This window comes from Capra hircus, chromosome 16 (genome assembly GCF_001704415.2).
Source record: "Capra hircus breed San Clemente chromosome 16, ASM170441v1, whole genome shotgun sequence".
Lineage (NCBI taxonomy): Eukaryota > Metazoa > Chordata > Mammalia > Artiodactyla > Bovidae > Capra > Capra hircus.
The window spans coordinates 40,943,881-40,956,548 of record NC_030823.1 but is presented as its reverse complement, the minus strand read 5'-3'; the positions used below and the strand labels follow the sequence as shown (position 1 = coordinate 40,956,548).

At 47.3% G+C, this 12,668-nt stretch overlaps 2 protein-coding genes across 4 annotated transcripts in view; one reads left to right on the top strand and one right to left on the bottom strand.

Annotated features, from left to right (window-relative positions):
* Nucleotides 1-12,668, bottom strand: part of MTOR (mechanistic target of rapamycin) — a 125,574-nt gene that overhangs the window by 58,845 nt on the left and 54,061 nt on the right.
* Nucleotides 6,000-12,548, top strand: ANGPTL7 (angiopoietin like 7). The gene is made up of 5 exons (XM_005690684.2): nt 6,000-7,059; nt 9,316-9,416; nt 10,000-10,194; nt 10,879-11,077; nt 11,282-12,548. Exons 1-5 carry the CDS (start codon nt 6,690-6,692, stop codon nt 11,449-11,451), a joined length of 1,035 nt encoding a protein of 344 aa, XP_005690741.1. The 5' UTR covers nt 6,000-6,689; the 3' UTR covers nt 11,452-12,548.

The window sequence follows — 12,668 nt, the reverse complement described above, 5'->3', positions numbered from 1 at the left end:
CTTGGAAAAAAAGTTATGACCAACCTAGACAGCATATTCAAAAGCAGAGACATTACTTTGCCGACTAAGGTCCGTCTAGTCAAGGCTATGGTTTTTCCTGTGGTCATGTATGCATGTGAGAGTTGGACTGTGAAGAAGGCTGAGTGCCGAAGAATTGATGCTTTTGAACTGTGGTGTTGGAGAAGACTCTTGAGAGTCCCTTGGACTGCAAGGAGATCCAACCAGTCCATTCTGAAGGAGATCAACCCTGGGATTTCTTTGGAAGGAATGACGCTAAAGCTGAAACTCCAATACTTTTGGCCACCTCATGCAAAGAGTTGACTCACTGGAAAAGACTCTGATGCTGGGAGGGATTGGGGGCAGGGGGAGAAGGGGACGACCGAGGATGAGATGGCTGGATGGCATCACAGGCTCGATGGACGTGAGTCTGGGTGAACTCCGGGAGATGGTGATGGATAGGGAGGCCTGGCGTGCTGCGATTCATGGGGTCGCAAAGAGTTGGACACGACTGAGCGACTGAACTGAACTGAACTGAGACCTAAGACTTAGAAGTCCTTCAGATACTGCTTCCTAAATCCTCAAGCCAGATGAGCCCTCCTGGGCATTTAATATGAATGCATTACAATGTTAAGAAATTCCAATGTTCTAAGCCACCAACTTCCAGTTAAAAATCTTGTTTGGCAACTACAAAGAGCCACTGTCCTGGTGGACTCAAGAAAACAAAGCAAGAAGTAAAAGCTTCCTGGCTTTCTCCCACAGCCCCTGTCTCTGGAATACAAGGGCCTGGGGGCCCGGTGCCCCTTCACCCCTCCAGCTTTCATTCTGGCTACCACTCCTCTTCCTTCTCGCCCCCCATGCCATTCTTGACTACTTAGGCTGTATAACCCAGGCTTTTCCTACAGCTACACTTTGCCTCAGGATGTTCTCTCCAATCTCTGGCTACTTCTTCCTTAAAAAACAAAAATAAAAAGAAAAACACCACAAACTCTCGGTATCAGGCTGTCCAGAAACTCATCTGGGTTGGGTATTCCCCCTCTGCTGTGTCCTCCACTCCAACCTGTCAAACAGCCCTGAAGTTCAGCTGTCTGTCTCTCCAACTAGCCTGTGAGACACGTGAAGCTTCAAATTCCTAAAAGGGGTCAGAGACAGACTTTTTTTGCTAAGTGCTATAATTACTTGGTAGACTCTAAGAGGAAGCCTGAAAGAAATGGTTTCTGATAAGTCCAGGGTGCACTCTTGGGTGCATGGTGATCTCAGTCATGTCCGACTCTTTGAGACTCCATGGACTGTAGCCTGCCAGGCTCCTCTGTCCAGGGGATTTTCCAGGCAAGAATACTGGAATGGGTAGCCATTCCCTTCTCTAGATCTTTCCGACCAAGGGATCAAACCCACGTCTCCTGCATCGGCAGGCAGATTCTTTATCACTGTGCCATGCGGGAAGCCCACACCCTAGGTATGAGAGGCAAACTAGGAGGCTTAGGGAAGAGGTGGCCATACCTTCTGTGATGCACTTAGGCTTTGGGCTGAGAAAGAAATAGGACTAAGTGGTAGATAGGTCAGGATTAAATGGCCACATGTAGAAAGGCAGCTGTGGCTCATTAGAAGACTTCAAAAGTAAAACATGACCATGAGCACACAATTCAACTAAGAACAAGGCAGGTTCTTCTGAGATGTATTCATTCAACAAACTGGGAGTCTGGCACTGAGGGCAGCTGTCCCTCCCTCACCAGTTAGGAAGCATGGTGTAAGAGCAGGCTGGGGCAGGAATACACTGAAAAATAGGAGTCTCTCCAATAGGAACATTTTCAAGAAAATGAGATAGTAAGTCCACACTGGGGTAGAAGGAAAGACCACCTCTAGGCCCTTCTGAGCTTTGGACTCCTCAGGCTGCTCAGACACCTCCAGTCCTTGGTGCCAGCCCAAGGTGGCACAGCCAAGAATGCAAGATTGATTGGTTGGTTGGTTGGTTTTTTTGGCTATGCCCTGTGGCATGCAGGATCTTAGTTCTCTGACCAGGGATTAAACCCTGGTCATTTGGAGCACAGAGTCTTAACCACTGGCCTGCCCGGGAAATCCCCATAAGCTTTATTTTCATAAACATCTTTCCCAGGAGCACCAAGCTGACCCTCTTTCACCACCAGAAAAATGGAGAACAGGGAAAACTGTACAGTGTCCAACCCAGGTTTTCCATATTTTCTTAATTAATTTGCATTTCTTATGGCCACTTTGTTCACCGAAGGGCAAAGAAAGGATTAAAAGCCTCTCAGAGAAGGGAAAACCACTCTAGTCTTCCACATTTGTTCTGGTTTTCTCTACTGGCTTAGCTGTACTCAAAACAAGGACTTATTTTTCCTTCTTTTAGAAATTGAGAATCCAGGACATTTAGGGTTGTGGATGTTTTGGAGAATAGATCTTCTGGCATGGGATATATGCCTAATTAGCTATTTTTCTCAAAGGAGCAGGGCCGGGGGGGATTGAGATTTGGGCAGTTTAGATAATTTAAGAAAATCTTCAAATAAAAAAACTTCTGTCTCCAACTTTTATGCCTTATGTTAGAAATAAATTTCCAGAAAAGAGATGTCAGAGAGGAGGTACTCTTGCTAAAAGTTCCTACCTTTCCTGGAAAGGACTGCTCCATGGGTTGCTAATATGAATGACTTCAGAGTGCCTGAAGAACTATGGACAGAGGTTCCTGACACTGTACAGGAGGCAGGGATCAAGACCATCCCCAAGAAAAAGAAGTACAAAAAGGCAAAATGGTTATCTGAAGAGGGCTTACAAATAGCTGTGAATAGAAGAGAAGCAAAAGGCAAAGGAGAAAAGGAAAGATATACCCATTTGAATGCAGAGTTCCAAAGAACAGCAAGGAAAGATAAGAAAGCCTTCCTCAGCGATCAATACAAAGAAATAGAGGAAACCAATAGAATGGGAAAGTCTAGAGATCTCTTCAAGAAAATTAGAGATACCAAGGGAACATTTCATGCAAAGATGGGCTCAATAAAGGACAGACATGGTATGGACCAATAGAAGCAGAAGATACTAAGAAGAGGTGTTTAAGAAGAATACACAGAAGAACTATGCAAAAAAGATCGTCACAACCCAGATAATCACAATGGTGTGATCACCAACCTAGAGCCAGACATTCTGGAATGTGAAGTCAAGTGGGCCTTAGGAAGCATCACTATGAACAAAGCTAGTAGAGGTGATGGCATTCCAGTTGAGCTATTTCATATCCTAAAAGATGATGCTAGTAAAGTACTGCATTCACTATGCCAGTAAATTTGGAAAACTCAGCAGTGGCCGCAGGACTGGAAAAAGTCAGTTTTCATTCTAATCCCCAAAAAAGGCAATGCCGAAGAATGCTTAAACTACTGCACAATTGCATCCATCTCACACGCTAGTAAAATAATGCTCAAGATTCTCCAAGCCAGGCTTCAACAGTACATGAACCGTGAACTTCCAGATGTTCAAGCTGGATTTAGAAAAGGCAGAGGAACCAGAGATCAAATTACCAACATCTGTTGGATCATGGAAAAACCAAGAGAATTCCAGAAAAATATCTACTTCTGCTTTTTTGACTATGCCATAACCTTTGACTCTGTGGACCACAAGAAACTGTGGAAAATTCTTAAAGAGACGGGAATACCAGATCACCTGTCCTGTCTCTTGAGAAACCTGTATGCAGGTCAGGAGCCAACAGTTAGAACGGGACATGAAACAACAGACTGGTTCCAAATTGGGAAAGGAGTATGTCAAGGCCGTATATTGTTACCCTACTTACTTAACTTATAAGCAGAGTACATCATGATAAATGCTGGGCTTGATGAAACACAAGCTGGAATCAAGGTTGCCGGGAGAAATATCAATAACCTCGATATGCATATGACATCACCCTTATGGCAGAAAGTTAAGAAGAACTAAAGAGCCTCTTGATGAAAGTGAAAAAGGAGAGTGAAAACGTTGGCTTAAAGCTCAACATTCAGAAAACTAAGATCACGGAATGTGGTTCCATCACTTCATGGCATATAGATGGGGAAACAGTGGAAGACTATTCTCTTGGACTCCTAAATCACTGCAGATGGTGACTGCAGCCATGAAATTAAGACACTTGCTTCTTGGAAGAAAAGCTATGACCAACCTGGACAGCATATTAAAAAGCAAAGACATTACTTTGCCAACAAAGGTCCGTCTAGTCAAAGCTATGTTTTTTCCAGTAGTCATGTATGGATGTGAGAGTTGGACTATAAAGAAAGCTGAGCACCAAAGAATTGATGCTTTTTGAACTGTGGTGTTGGAGAAGACTCTTGAGAGTCCCTTGGACTGCAAGGAGATTCAACCAGTCCATCCTAAAGGAAATCAGTTCTGAATATTCATTGTAAGGACTGATGCTGAAGTTGAAACTCCAATACTTTGGACACCTGATACAAGGAACTGACTCACTGGGAAAGACCCTGATGCAGGCAAAGATTGAGGGCAGGAGAAGGGGACGACAGAGGATGAGATGGTTGGATGGCATCACCAATTCGATGGACAGGAGTTTGAGTAAACTCCGGGAGTTGGTGATGGACAGGAAGGCTTGCACGCTGTGGTCCATGGGGTCGCAGAGTCGGACACGACTGAGCGACTAAACGACTAAACTGAACTGATTCATTTTCTGCCCAGATATGAAAATCTATTCATAACATTTTTCTGTTTGGGCAGGGGAAGTGGCTACCAGAAAGAATAAAAGAAAGTTGGCTAGAAAGCCACAAAGCACCTTTCTTCCAGGGTGTTCTCTACCAAGACGGCAGGGTCATGTGTGATGCCGCACAGGAGTGTGTGACTCATGGTTTGAGCTCAGGGTCGTTTGCTAGGTAGGAGATCATCTTGAAGATGCCAGTGGAGTTTAGCAGACCCTAGTGAACCTGGTGGTCGTGGCCAGGTTCACCAAAGCGAAGTGAACACCATGAGCTAAGGCTGCCACAGCCAGACATATGCCAAGAGAGGGCAGGGGTGGGCTGATGGCGCCAATGCTGAACAAGTCCTTCTGAGCAGTGTGACAACTGCCACAGGGCGCCAGCAGCACCCTCACTCCTAGGCATGCACAGAGATCCACTCCTGCTTTTTTATTTACAGGGGGAAAAAAATAGTGTCTGGTACTCCAGCTGCCTCAAAAGAAATGACTTTCTGAGAAGCAGAAGCCCTGACTAGAAAAGGGCTCTGGGGGTCATGGCAGGAAGGAGGGCCTGAGGCCAGGCCTCACGCTCATGTGTGAAGGGCCCACACAGAATAGCCACAGAACACACAACAACTGTACCTGGAAATGACAAGCGTATGTTCCAAAGACAGCTACCATGTACAGAGACAGGGACCTCTGTTTACATTCTTAGTGAAAAGTCCATTTTAAAGATTTAAAATGTGCTGAAAACCCAGTCTTTTTTCCCATTTGTTTTCAAAGGAGGAATCTCCTTTAAATACAGGACACAAAAGATTACAATATCCCTATTTTCAGGGATATAGATCATATATAATGAATCTGGAAACCATATTCCACAGGAAAAGGGAAATGAGACTCTAGACGTGCATTATTAGGCCATGGGGATTCTTTTCTCTACGTTTTAACTTTCCAGGTTTAGGACCTGGGCTGTGGCTGGGCCTGTTTCTTGCTCTGCCTGAAAACCATGGACGTGCGGATGCCCACGCAGGTAACAAGTCCTGTAGGGATCATGCCCTGTGTTTCTGCCCCACTGTCATCGCTGACATACCGGTACCAAGAGGCTAACACTGGCCCACTCCTTATTGAAGGAGAAAGTATGTAAAAAGACAGACAACTGGGTAAACCCTGTGAGTACCAAGTCCTTTTTCACTTCCTAAAAACTTTACGCTATCCTCCTATTTCTAAAACTTTTTCTAGGTTGGAAATTTTCAAATGAGAGATGGCATTAGATCCTAGCCAAAAGAGGGTTTTGTAAAACACTGAATGCTGATCAGAGAAAGGAATAACCAGCCTTGTTAAAAGCATACTCAGAAGGATGCCAAAATAGACTAGAGCCGTGTATAAACAGCATGGATTGCATTAACAGGTCTCCCGGGGTGAGCGGAGTCTTATCCCCACTCTCTTTGCCTACCTTGTGCTCACCCCGTGGTTATGTAACCTTTAGAATGGAATCTGGAAACTCTTCTGACCCTGCCCTGCTCACTGATAGAGCTGAGCCAGTGGCTGGCAGGGGCACAATCTAATAGGCAAAACTGGAAACATACGAACTCAGCCCTCTGGTCTCGGCCCAGAGACTGTGCAGGCAGGGAAAGAAAGACGCGCCCCTGTCTCTCCCGTCCCCTCCTCTGGCCTAAGTTTGCACTGACTTCACCCGACAGGCACCTGACCCTCCCAGATGATCTGGGAGGGGCTAAAGCGCCATGCTCGGCCATGGTAAGGGTGGAGGTGCAGCAGCAAACGATATTTAAGATGCTCAGTTTGTTGAGCATTCAGACTTGGGAAGAAAAGCTACAGGCTACCCAACTGAGCTGCACTTTCAGAAACGCAAGTTTTGAGAAAGGCTAAGAAAGAGCAAGGAGAGAGAGAACAGCAAAGCGGTAAGTCCCTCACGAGTGAAAGTCTTAGGTTTTAATCTGCCACAGCTTTGCACATCTCAGCTGGGCATAGCTAGGTTCCCCTGAGGAAGAGCCTTCCTCACCCAGGCCCACGAAAGATGCTGAAAAAGACTCTCTCGGCTGTGGCATGGCTCTGCATTTTCCTCGTGGCCTTTGTCAGCCACCCAGTTTGGCCACAGAAGCCCCCTAAGCGCAAGACCCCGGCAGAGCTCACCGCAGCCACCTGCTGTGAGGAGGCAAAGGCGCTCCAGGCCCAGATCACCAACCTGAGCAGCCTGCTGAGTGACCTGGGCAAGAAGCAGGAGAGGGACTGGGTCAGCGTGGTCATGCAGGTGATGGAGCTGGAAAGCAGCGCCAAGAGCATGGAGACGCGGCTCACTGAGGCCGAGAGCAAGTACTCCGAGATGAACAACCAGATCGGCATCATGCAGCTGCAGGCAGCACAGACGGTCACCCAGACCTCGGCAGGTAAGGAGGACGCAGCCTCACGCTGCTCGCCACCTCCCGCTCACACAGCTGAGTGCCTCCCGTCTGCAGCCCTGCTTCTAGGTGATGTGATCAGAATGCTCCCTGGGGTTTCTCATGGAATTTAGTTTCTTGGGTATGTGCCACCAGCTCTAGTTTCTCTTTTGCAAAGGCTTACAAAGTATTTCTTTTGATTTCTAAGATGCTGTAAATTTACCCAGGTCTCTCTTTACTCCTGCAATGTTTCGGCATACTGAAGGTATGAATCGCCATCCTGGAGCACAGAGAGATCAGGCGGTCTGCCCAGAGTCACACAGGAAGTCTTAGAGCTCATGTATTCCCGATTAGTCCATTTCCTTGCCCAGAGCTGACCAGCTGTCCCCTCAGTCCCACCAAAGTAGGAACAAACACCAAAATCATAACATCTCTAGAAGCAAACTTTTTACCAAAAACAGTTTTCTCGGGTTCCTGGGATTTAGTGGGCTGGGCAATAATGGAACTTGGTTGTCCTACTGGCCGATCTCACTCTTCTCATTGGCTCAGAATTAAGTGCACAGACACTGCCCAGGGCATCTAAGGAGTCCTTTGTGTTAAAAAAGGACTGGTTCCTCAAGATTCCTCAATTCTACATTTCTATTTCTTTTCCCCCCAAATCTCAACATTGTCCCTAGTCATACAGGAAAATGCAATGCTGAAATTTGCATTTTTTAGTAGGCCCAAAATAAGATACGTTTACTACTCTTTTCTTTTGCAAAACAATTCTTAGTTTCTAGTTAGCTTGGCTCAGACAGGCCAGGAGAATTCGTTTAGACAGAAATGTGGTTTTCTGAAAATATCAGCAAATTACTAGCTACAGGGAGCAGAGTCTATAGATATGTTGCTTCTTACTGACACAAGAACAGAGTAAGTCACTGGCAATCCTTAGTCCAAATGAAGAAAAAGTTTTAACTGGAAATTAAGCCTCAAATTTTGTGTAAATCGCTTTCTCAGTATGTACTTCCTGATCCTCAGCTTGGGACAAGAAAGGTATTTTCAGGCCATTTTTCAGACAAATGAATCCTGATTTGGGTCTGTGAGATGAAACAGATATGCAGGTGACCAAGGAAGGTAGAGGAACCTGACCTGTACCACCTCCAAACAGGTCAAGGAGCTTCTTGGGCCTTGCTGGGCCTCATCCTCCTACTGCCCAGGCCCTCATTCCTACTTCCCTTCTCTACTAGCAGATGTGGGGGCACCTTTACACTCTGTAAGGAGCTAGCCCCTTGGAGAGAGCAGTAACAGGAAGTGAAGAACTCTGATGGCGAAGACATGGGTCTCCCATTTCCCCTCTGCAGAGCACTCTGCCTCAAACAATTCCCACAGTGAAAGAGTCACCGTCTGTGACCGTGTCCTCTTCTCGAAGGCTGAGTGCAGTGGTCACCAAGAAAAGAACTCCCAGGCAGACAGGCAGGGAGCATCTCCTGGCCAGGCGAGGGTTTCTGCTTTCTGGTCCTATTTGGAAAGGCTGTCCCTTCCATAGTGCTCTCTGATATTCAGAACAGGAGACACAATCCCTTGTAAGGCACTAGCCCCGAGGGCAACTGAGGAAACATTAAAATCAACCCCAGAGAGAAAGCCAGCCTGCCCAAAGCTCTCATTTCCTTGTTTTAATAACAGTGCCAGGGGAAGGCCTGCAGGGGGTTCCTTAGACTGTCTGCATTTTCATCTGTTGAACAGTGTTGAATTAAGGTGGAGAAGATAAAATTATAAATCTCTGCTAATAAGGGATCTGGTAAGCAGTAGCCATTACCTCTGAAAAACAACAAAACAAACAAACAGAAACAATAAAACCAAACCCTCTGAGATCCTCATGACTTATCTGGGAATAGAGGTTTGCTGTTTCAGAAGCTGAATCCATTAAACAGTAGCATCTGTTAGTGGTCCCCACGCATTTTAAAGACTCCAGAATTCATGCCCTAAAACCACAGCAGGATAATTTACTTTAGCACAAACCTTAAGCATGTTTGTACTGCTGTGCAACTCAGGTGAAGGGCTTCCCTACCTCTCAGCCCTACCACCAGTGAGGCCAACACACACTTATTCCAGATCTCCTGATATCCATGTCTCCCGAGTCTGGACACTGCACAGGAATGAACACTCCTATGAATTTGGTGGTAGAAGGAAGTCTCCCTTTTAAACTTTCAGTGTAGAGATGCAGCAGGGGTGCGGCCAGCCCTGGAGCCTGGGCCTGGATGCTCACCCTGTGGCTTACTCCTGCAGATGCCATCTACGACTGCTCATCCCTCTACCAGAAGAACTACCGCATCTCTGGAGTATACAAGCTTCCTCCTGACGACTTCTTGGGCAGCCCTGAACTGGAGGTAAGCCCACCGCAGCCCACTGCCTGGGTTCTGTCATCTCTTCTCTACCCACTCAAAGGCTGGGGACAGCAGGGCTAGTCAGTCTAAAGAGCGGGAAACTCAAGACAGGGACGCAAGCACGCCAAATACCAGAGAGCGATCTAAACATTCCATTTACTAGGGGAAAAAGTCCAAGCATCTGTTTGGCTCCTTCAAATCACTACTAACCAAACACTAATCCTTCTGATGTGGTTAGATCACGTTCTCACCACAACCTACGTGCTGTGAAGTCTTGCCATGGCCTATGGCAGTTACTCTTTGGGGAGGAGAAAACAGAGAACATACAGGGAGCATGTCAGAGGGCCTGGATGCTTTCCCTTCAAACTCGACATGCACTTGCTCTCATCCTCGATTTTGATCTTTCTCAGCAAACCACCAGCCTGCCCAGCTTGCCAATACTGGGGAGAATTGCTAGCCAGTGAGCCAGAGGCTGTGGAAGGGCATATGTCCATCAACTCTGGGGGCAAGAGAAGGTGAGAAGCCATGCTCAGGCTTATGCTGCCTGTCTCAGCGGAAACTGACCAGGGCGTCCCCTCCGTTCCAGGTGTTCTGTGACATGGAGACTTCAGGTGGCGGCTGGACCATCATTCAGAGACGCAAGAGTGGCCTCGTCTCCTTCTACCGGGACTGGAAGCAGTACAAGCAGGGCTTTGGCAGCATCCGTGGGGACTTCTGGCTGGGGAACGACCACATCCACCGGCTCTCCAGGCGGCCCACCCGGCTGCGTGTGGAGATGCAGGTGAGCACAAGGCGCAGTCCCCAGGACCGGACCAGGGCTGCCACGCCCAACTCTGCACAACTACGAGGTGCCATTCCTACTCTTTTCTACCGTCGGCTAGGATACTTGCTATGATTGTTTTCCTGCAGGTTGTAGTACAGTTGAGGAAGAATAGGTTTTTTTCTTTTTTACCCCTGTATTTTTCACAAAAGTGAGACTGTAGGTACAGGAGAGGCCAGACTCAGGCCAGAGCAGAGGAATCCAATAGTTAGCTGGGCTGAAAGACTGGTCCCTGCCCTGGCCTGGGGTATAAGGACCTCTGCAAGCAAACCTTATTGATGTCAGTTAGTGATCTTCCTTAAAGGCCCTGAAGCGTCACTATATTCTCAAGTTACTCTTATGACACCTCAGACCAGGATACAGCAAAACTCAGGTCTACACTTCACAGACACAGGAAGACAGAATGAAGAGGAAGAGAAAGAGAGACTAATTAAGTCATATGGGGACTCATGAGGGAAGTCTGATCTAGGACTCTTGCTGTCCGATTCCCAGGTTAGTGTGTTAAACTAGAGACAGACAAGTAAAGTCTTGCTACGTTCCCTGCAGTAAGAAGACATATGGCTCCAGCTGGAGAGAGAGAAGAGGGGCAGGGTAGTATGACAGGAGGCCCTGCCATTTTTTCTAAGGCTCTGCCTCTCCTGACAGGACTGGGAGGGCAACATGCGCTACGCCGAGTACAGCCACTTTGTTCTGGGCAACGAACTGAATAGCTACCGCCTCTTCCTGGGGAACTACAGCGGCGACGTGGGAAATGACGCCCTCATCTATCACAACAACACAGCCTTCAGCACCAAGGACAAGGACAACGACAACTGCCTGGACAAGTGTGCCCAGCTCCGCAAAGGTGAGAGTCAGGGTCTGGAGGGGAGAGTTCAGAGGCAGGGCCACAGCCCTGCTGGAGGAGAAAGAGTGGATTTATAGCTGCCCAGTCAGCTTTCTGGCTTTGTACTCCTTTGTGACACTGACCCTAATGGCTCAGCGCATCCCTGCTGCCCAGGGTGTCAGCGGTCTCTGAGGACACCAGAGCACTGACTGTTTCCCATTGCAGGTGGATACTGGTACAACTGCTGCACAGACTCCAACCTCAATGGCGTCTACTACCGCCTCGGGGAGCACAACAAGCACCTGGATGGCATCACCTGGTATGGCTGGCACGGCTCCAGCTACTCCCTCAAACGAGTGGAGATGAAAATCCGCCCGGAAGACTTCCAGCCATAAAAAGGGGCCTGATCTGGAGGAGGACTGGAGAAACCAGAGGCTGGGAAAAGGGCAGAGGAAGAGAGGGAGGGAGTCTAGAAAGGGGAGGGATGGGAAGTGCCCCATCATCTTCAAGGAGAGGGGGCATCTCTTAGGAGAACAGGACTCTGTGCTGAGAATGTTAAAGTAAGTGGGAAGAGGTATTTAAATGCAATGGGTCCAGACACACACTTCTCAGGGGGCTGGCCTGAGGGGGTTCCCTGCCTGTGATCCCTGACATAGCAGCAGCTTCTCTTTTCCACACAATTTTTCTGTGGAGGAAAAACAATTGTGAGTTCATTTCAGCCATTTTGCCTGAGGCCGAGGTGATGTGAGGGCAGAAAATGAACCATATTCCTTTGATTCTCTTGGGTGTTAGAGAAAGGAGTGAAGGGAGTGGTGGGGGCGAGGGGTTTCTATTTTTAAACCCAATGAAATTATCTTCAGTCTACACACTTTTTTTTTTAAAGACAAAAATTGTTCGGCTGGAGGTGAAGGTGGACCCAGGCTGGAATTGACTGGAGGAGGCTCCAGGGTTCTGGGCCTTGCACTGGTCTCTGAGCACCTCCCCTCCATCAGGTGCAGCACTGAGAGGCAGGGAGTAAGCCCAGTGGTGGCAGGAGCTCAGCTGGAGGGGAAGATAAGTCCCTGTGGACGCGAGCACAAAACTGACTTAAAATTTTCTCTGTCAATACAGATACATCTATTTTTATTTACTTTATGAGAAAAGGGATCAAAAAGCTTCCTCTTTTATCTCGTCTATAAAAAAATGGCTGAAACAGGAGAGTAAATGGTACCATGGTTAATAAATAATTCATGCTGCATATAAATAAGCATTTTGCTTTGTAAAAATAAAATACTGTAGTTTGTTTTCAACATTCAGTTTTTTTCTTCCTTCCACAAATCTTGTTCCTTTTTAAATGATTACTATTACCACTGAGGGCATGGTGAAAAGTTTTAAGTGAAAAATCAGAGTGAGCCATGAGAAAGAGACTCTGGGTGTGCTGCAGTCTTCAGGGATACCCAGGGAGGAGCAGGAAGCCGAAGAAAGAAAAGCAAGGGAGAGAAAGGGCAGCAGGAGCTGGATGAGGTCTGACTCTGGTCTACCCACCTGACCCCCCAGAGGCCAGGGCCACTGCCTGGCTTCAAAATATTCTGCAAAGCAACACTCCTACTTTCTACCTGAGCAAACTTACATA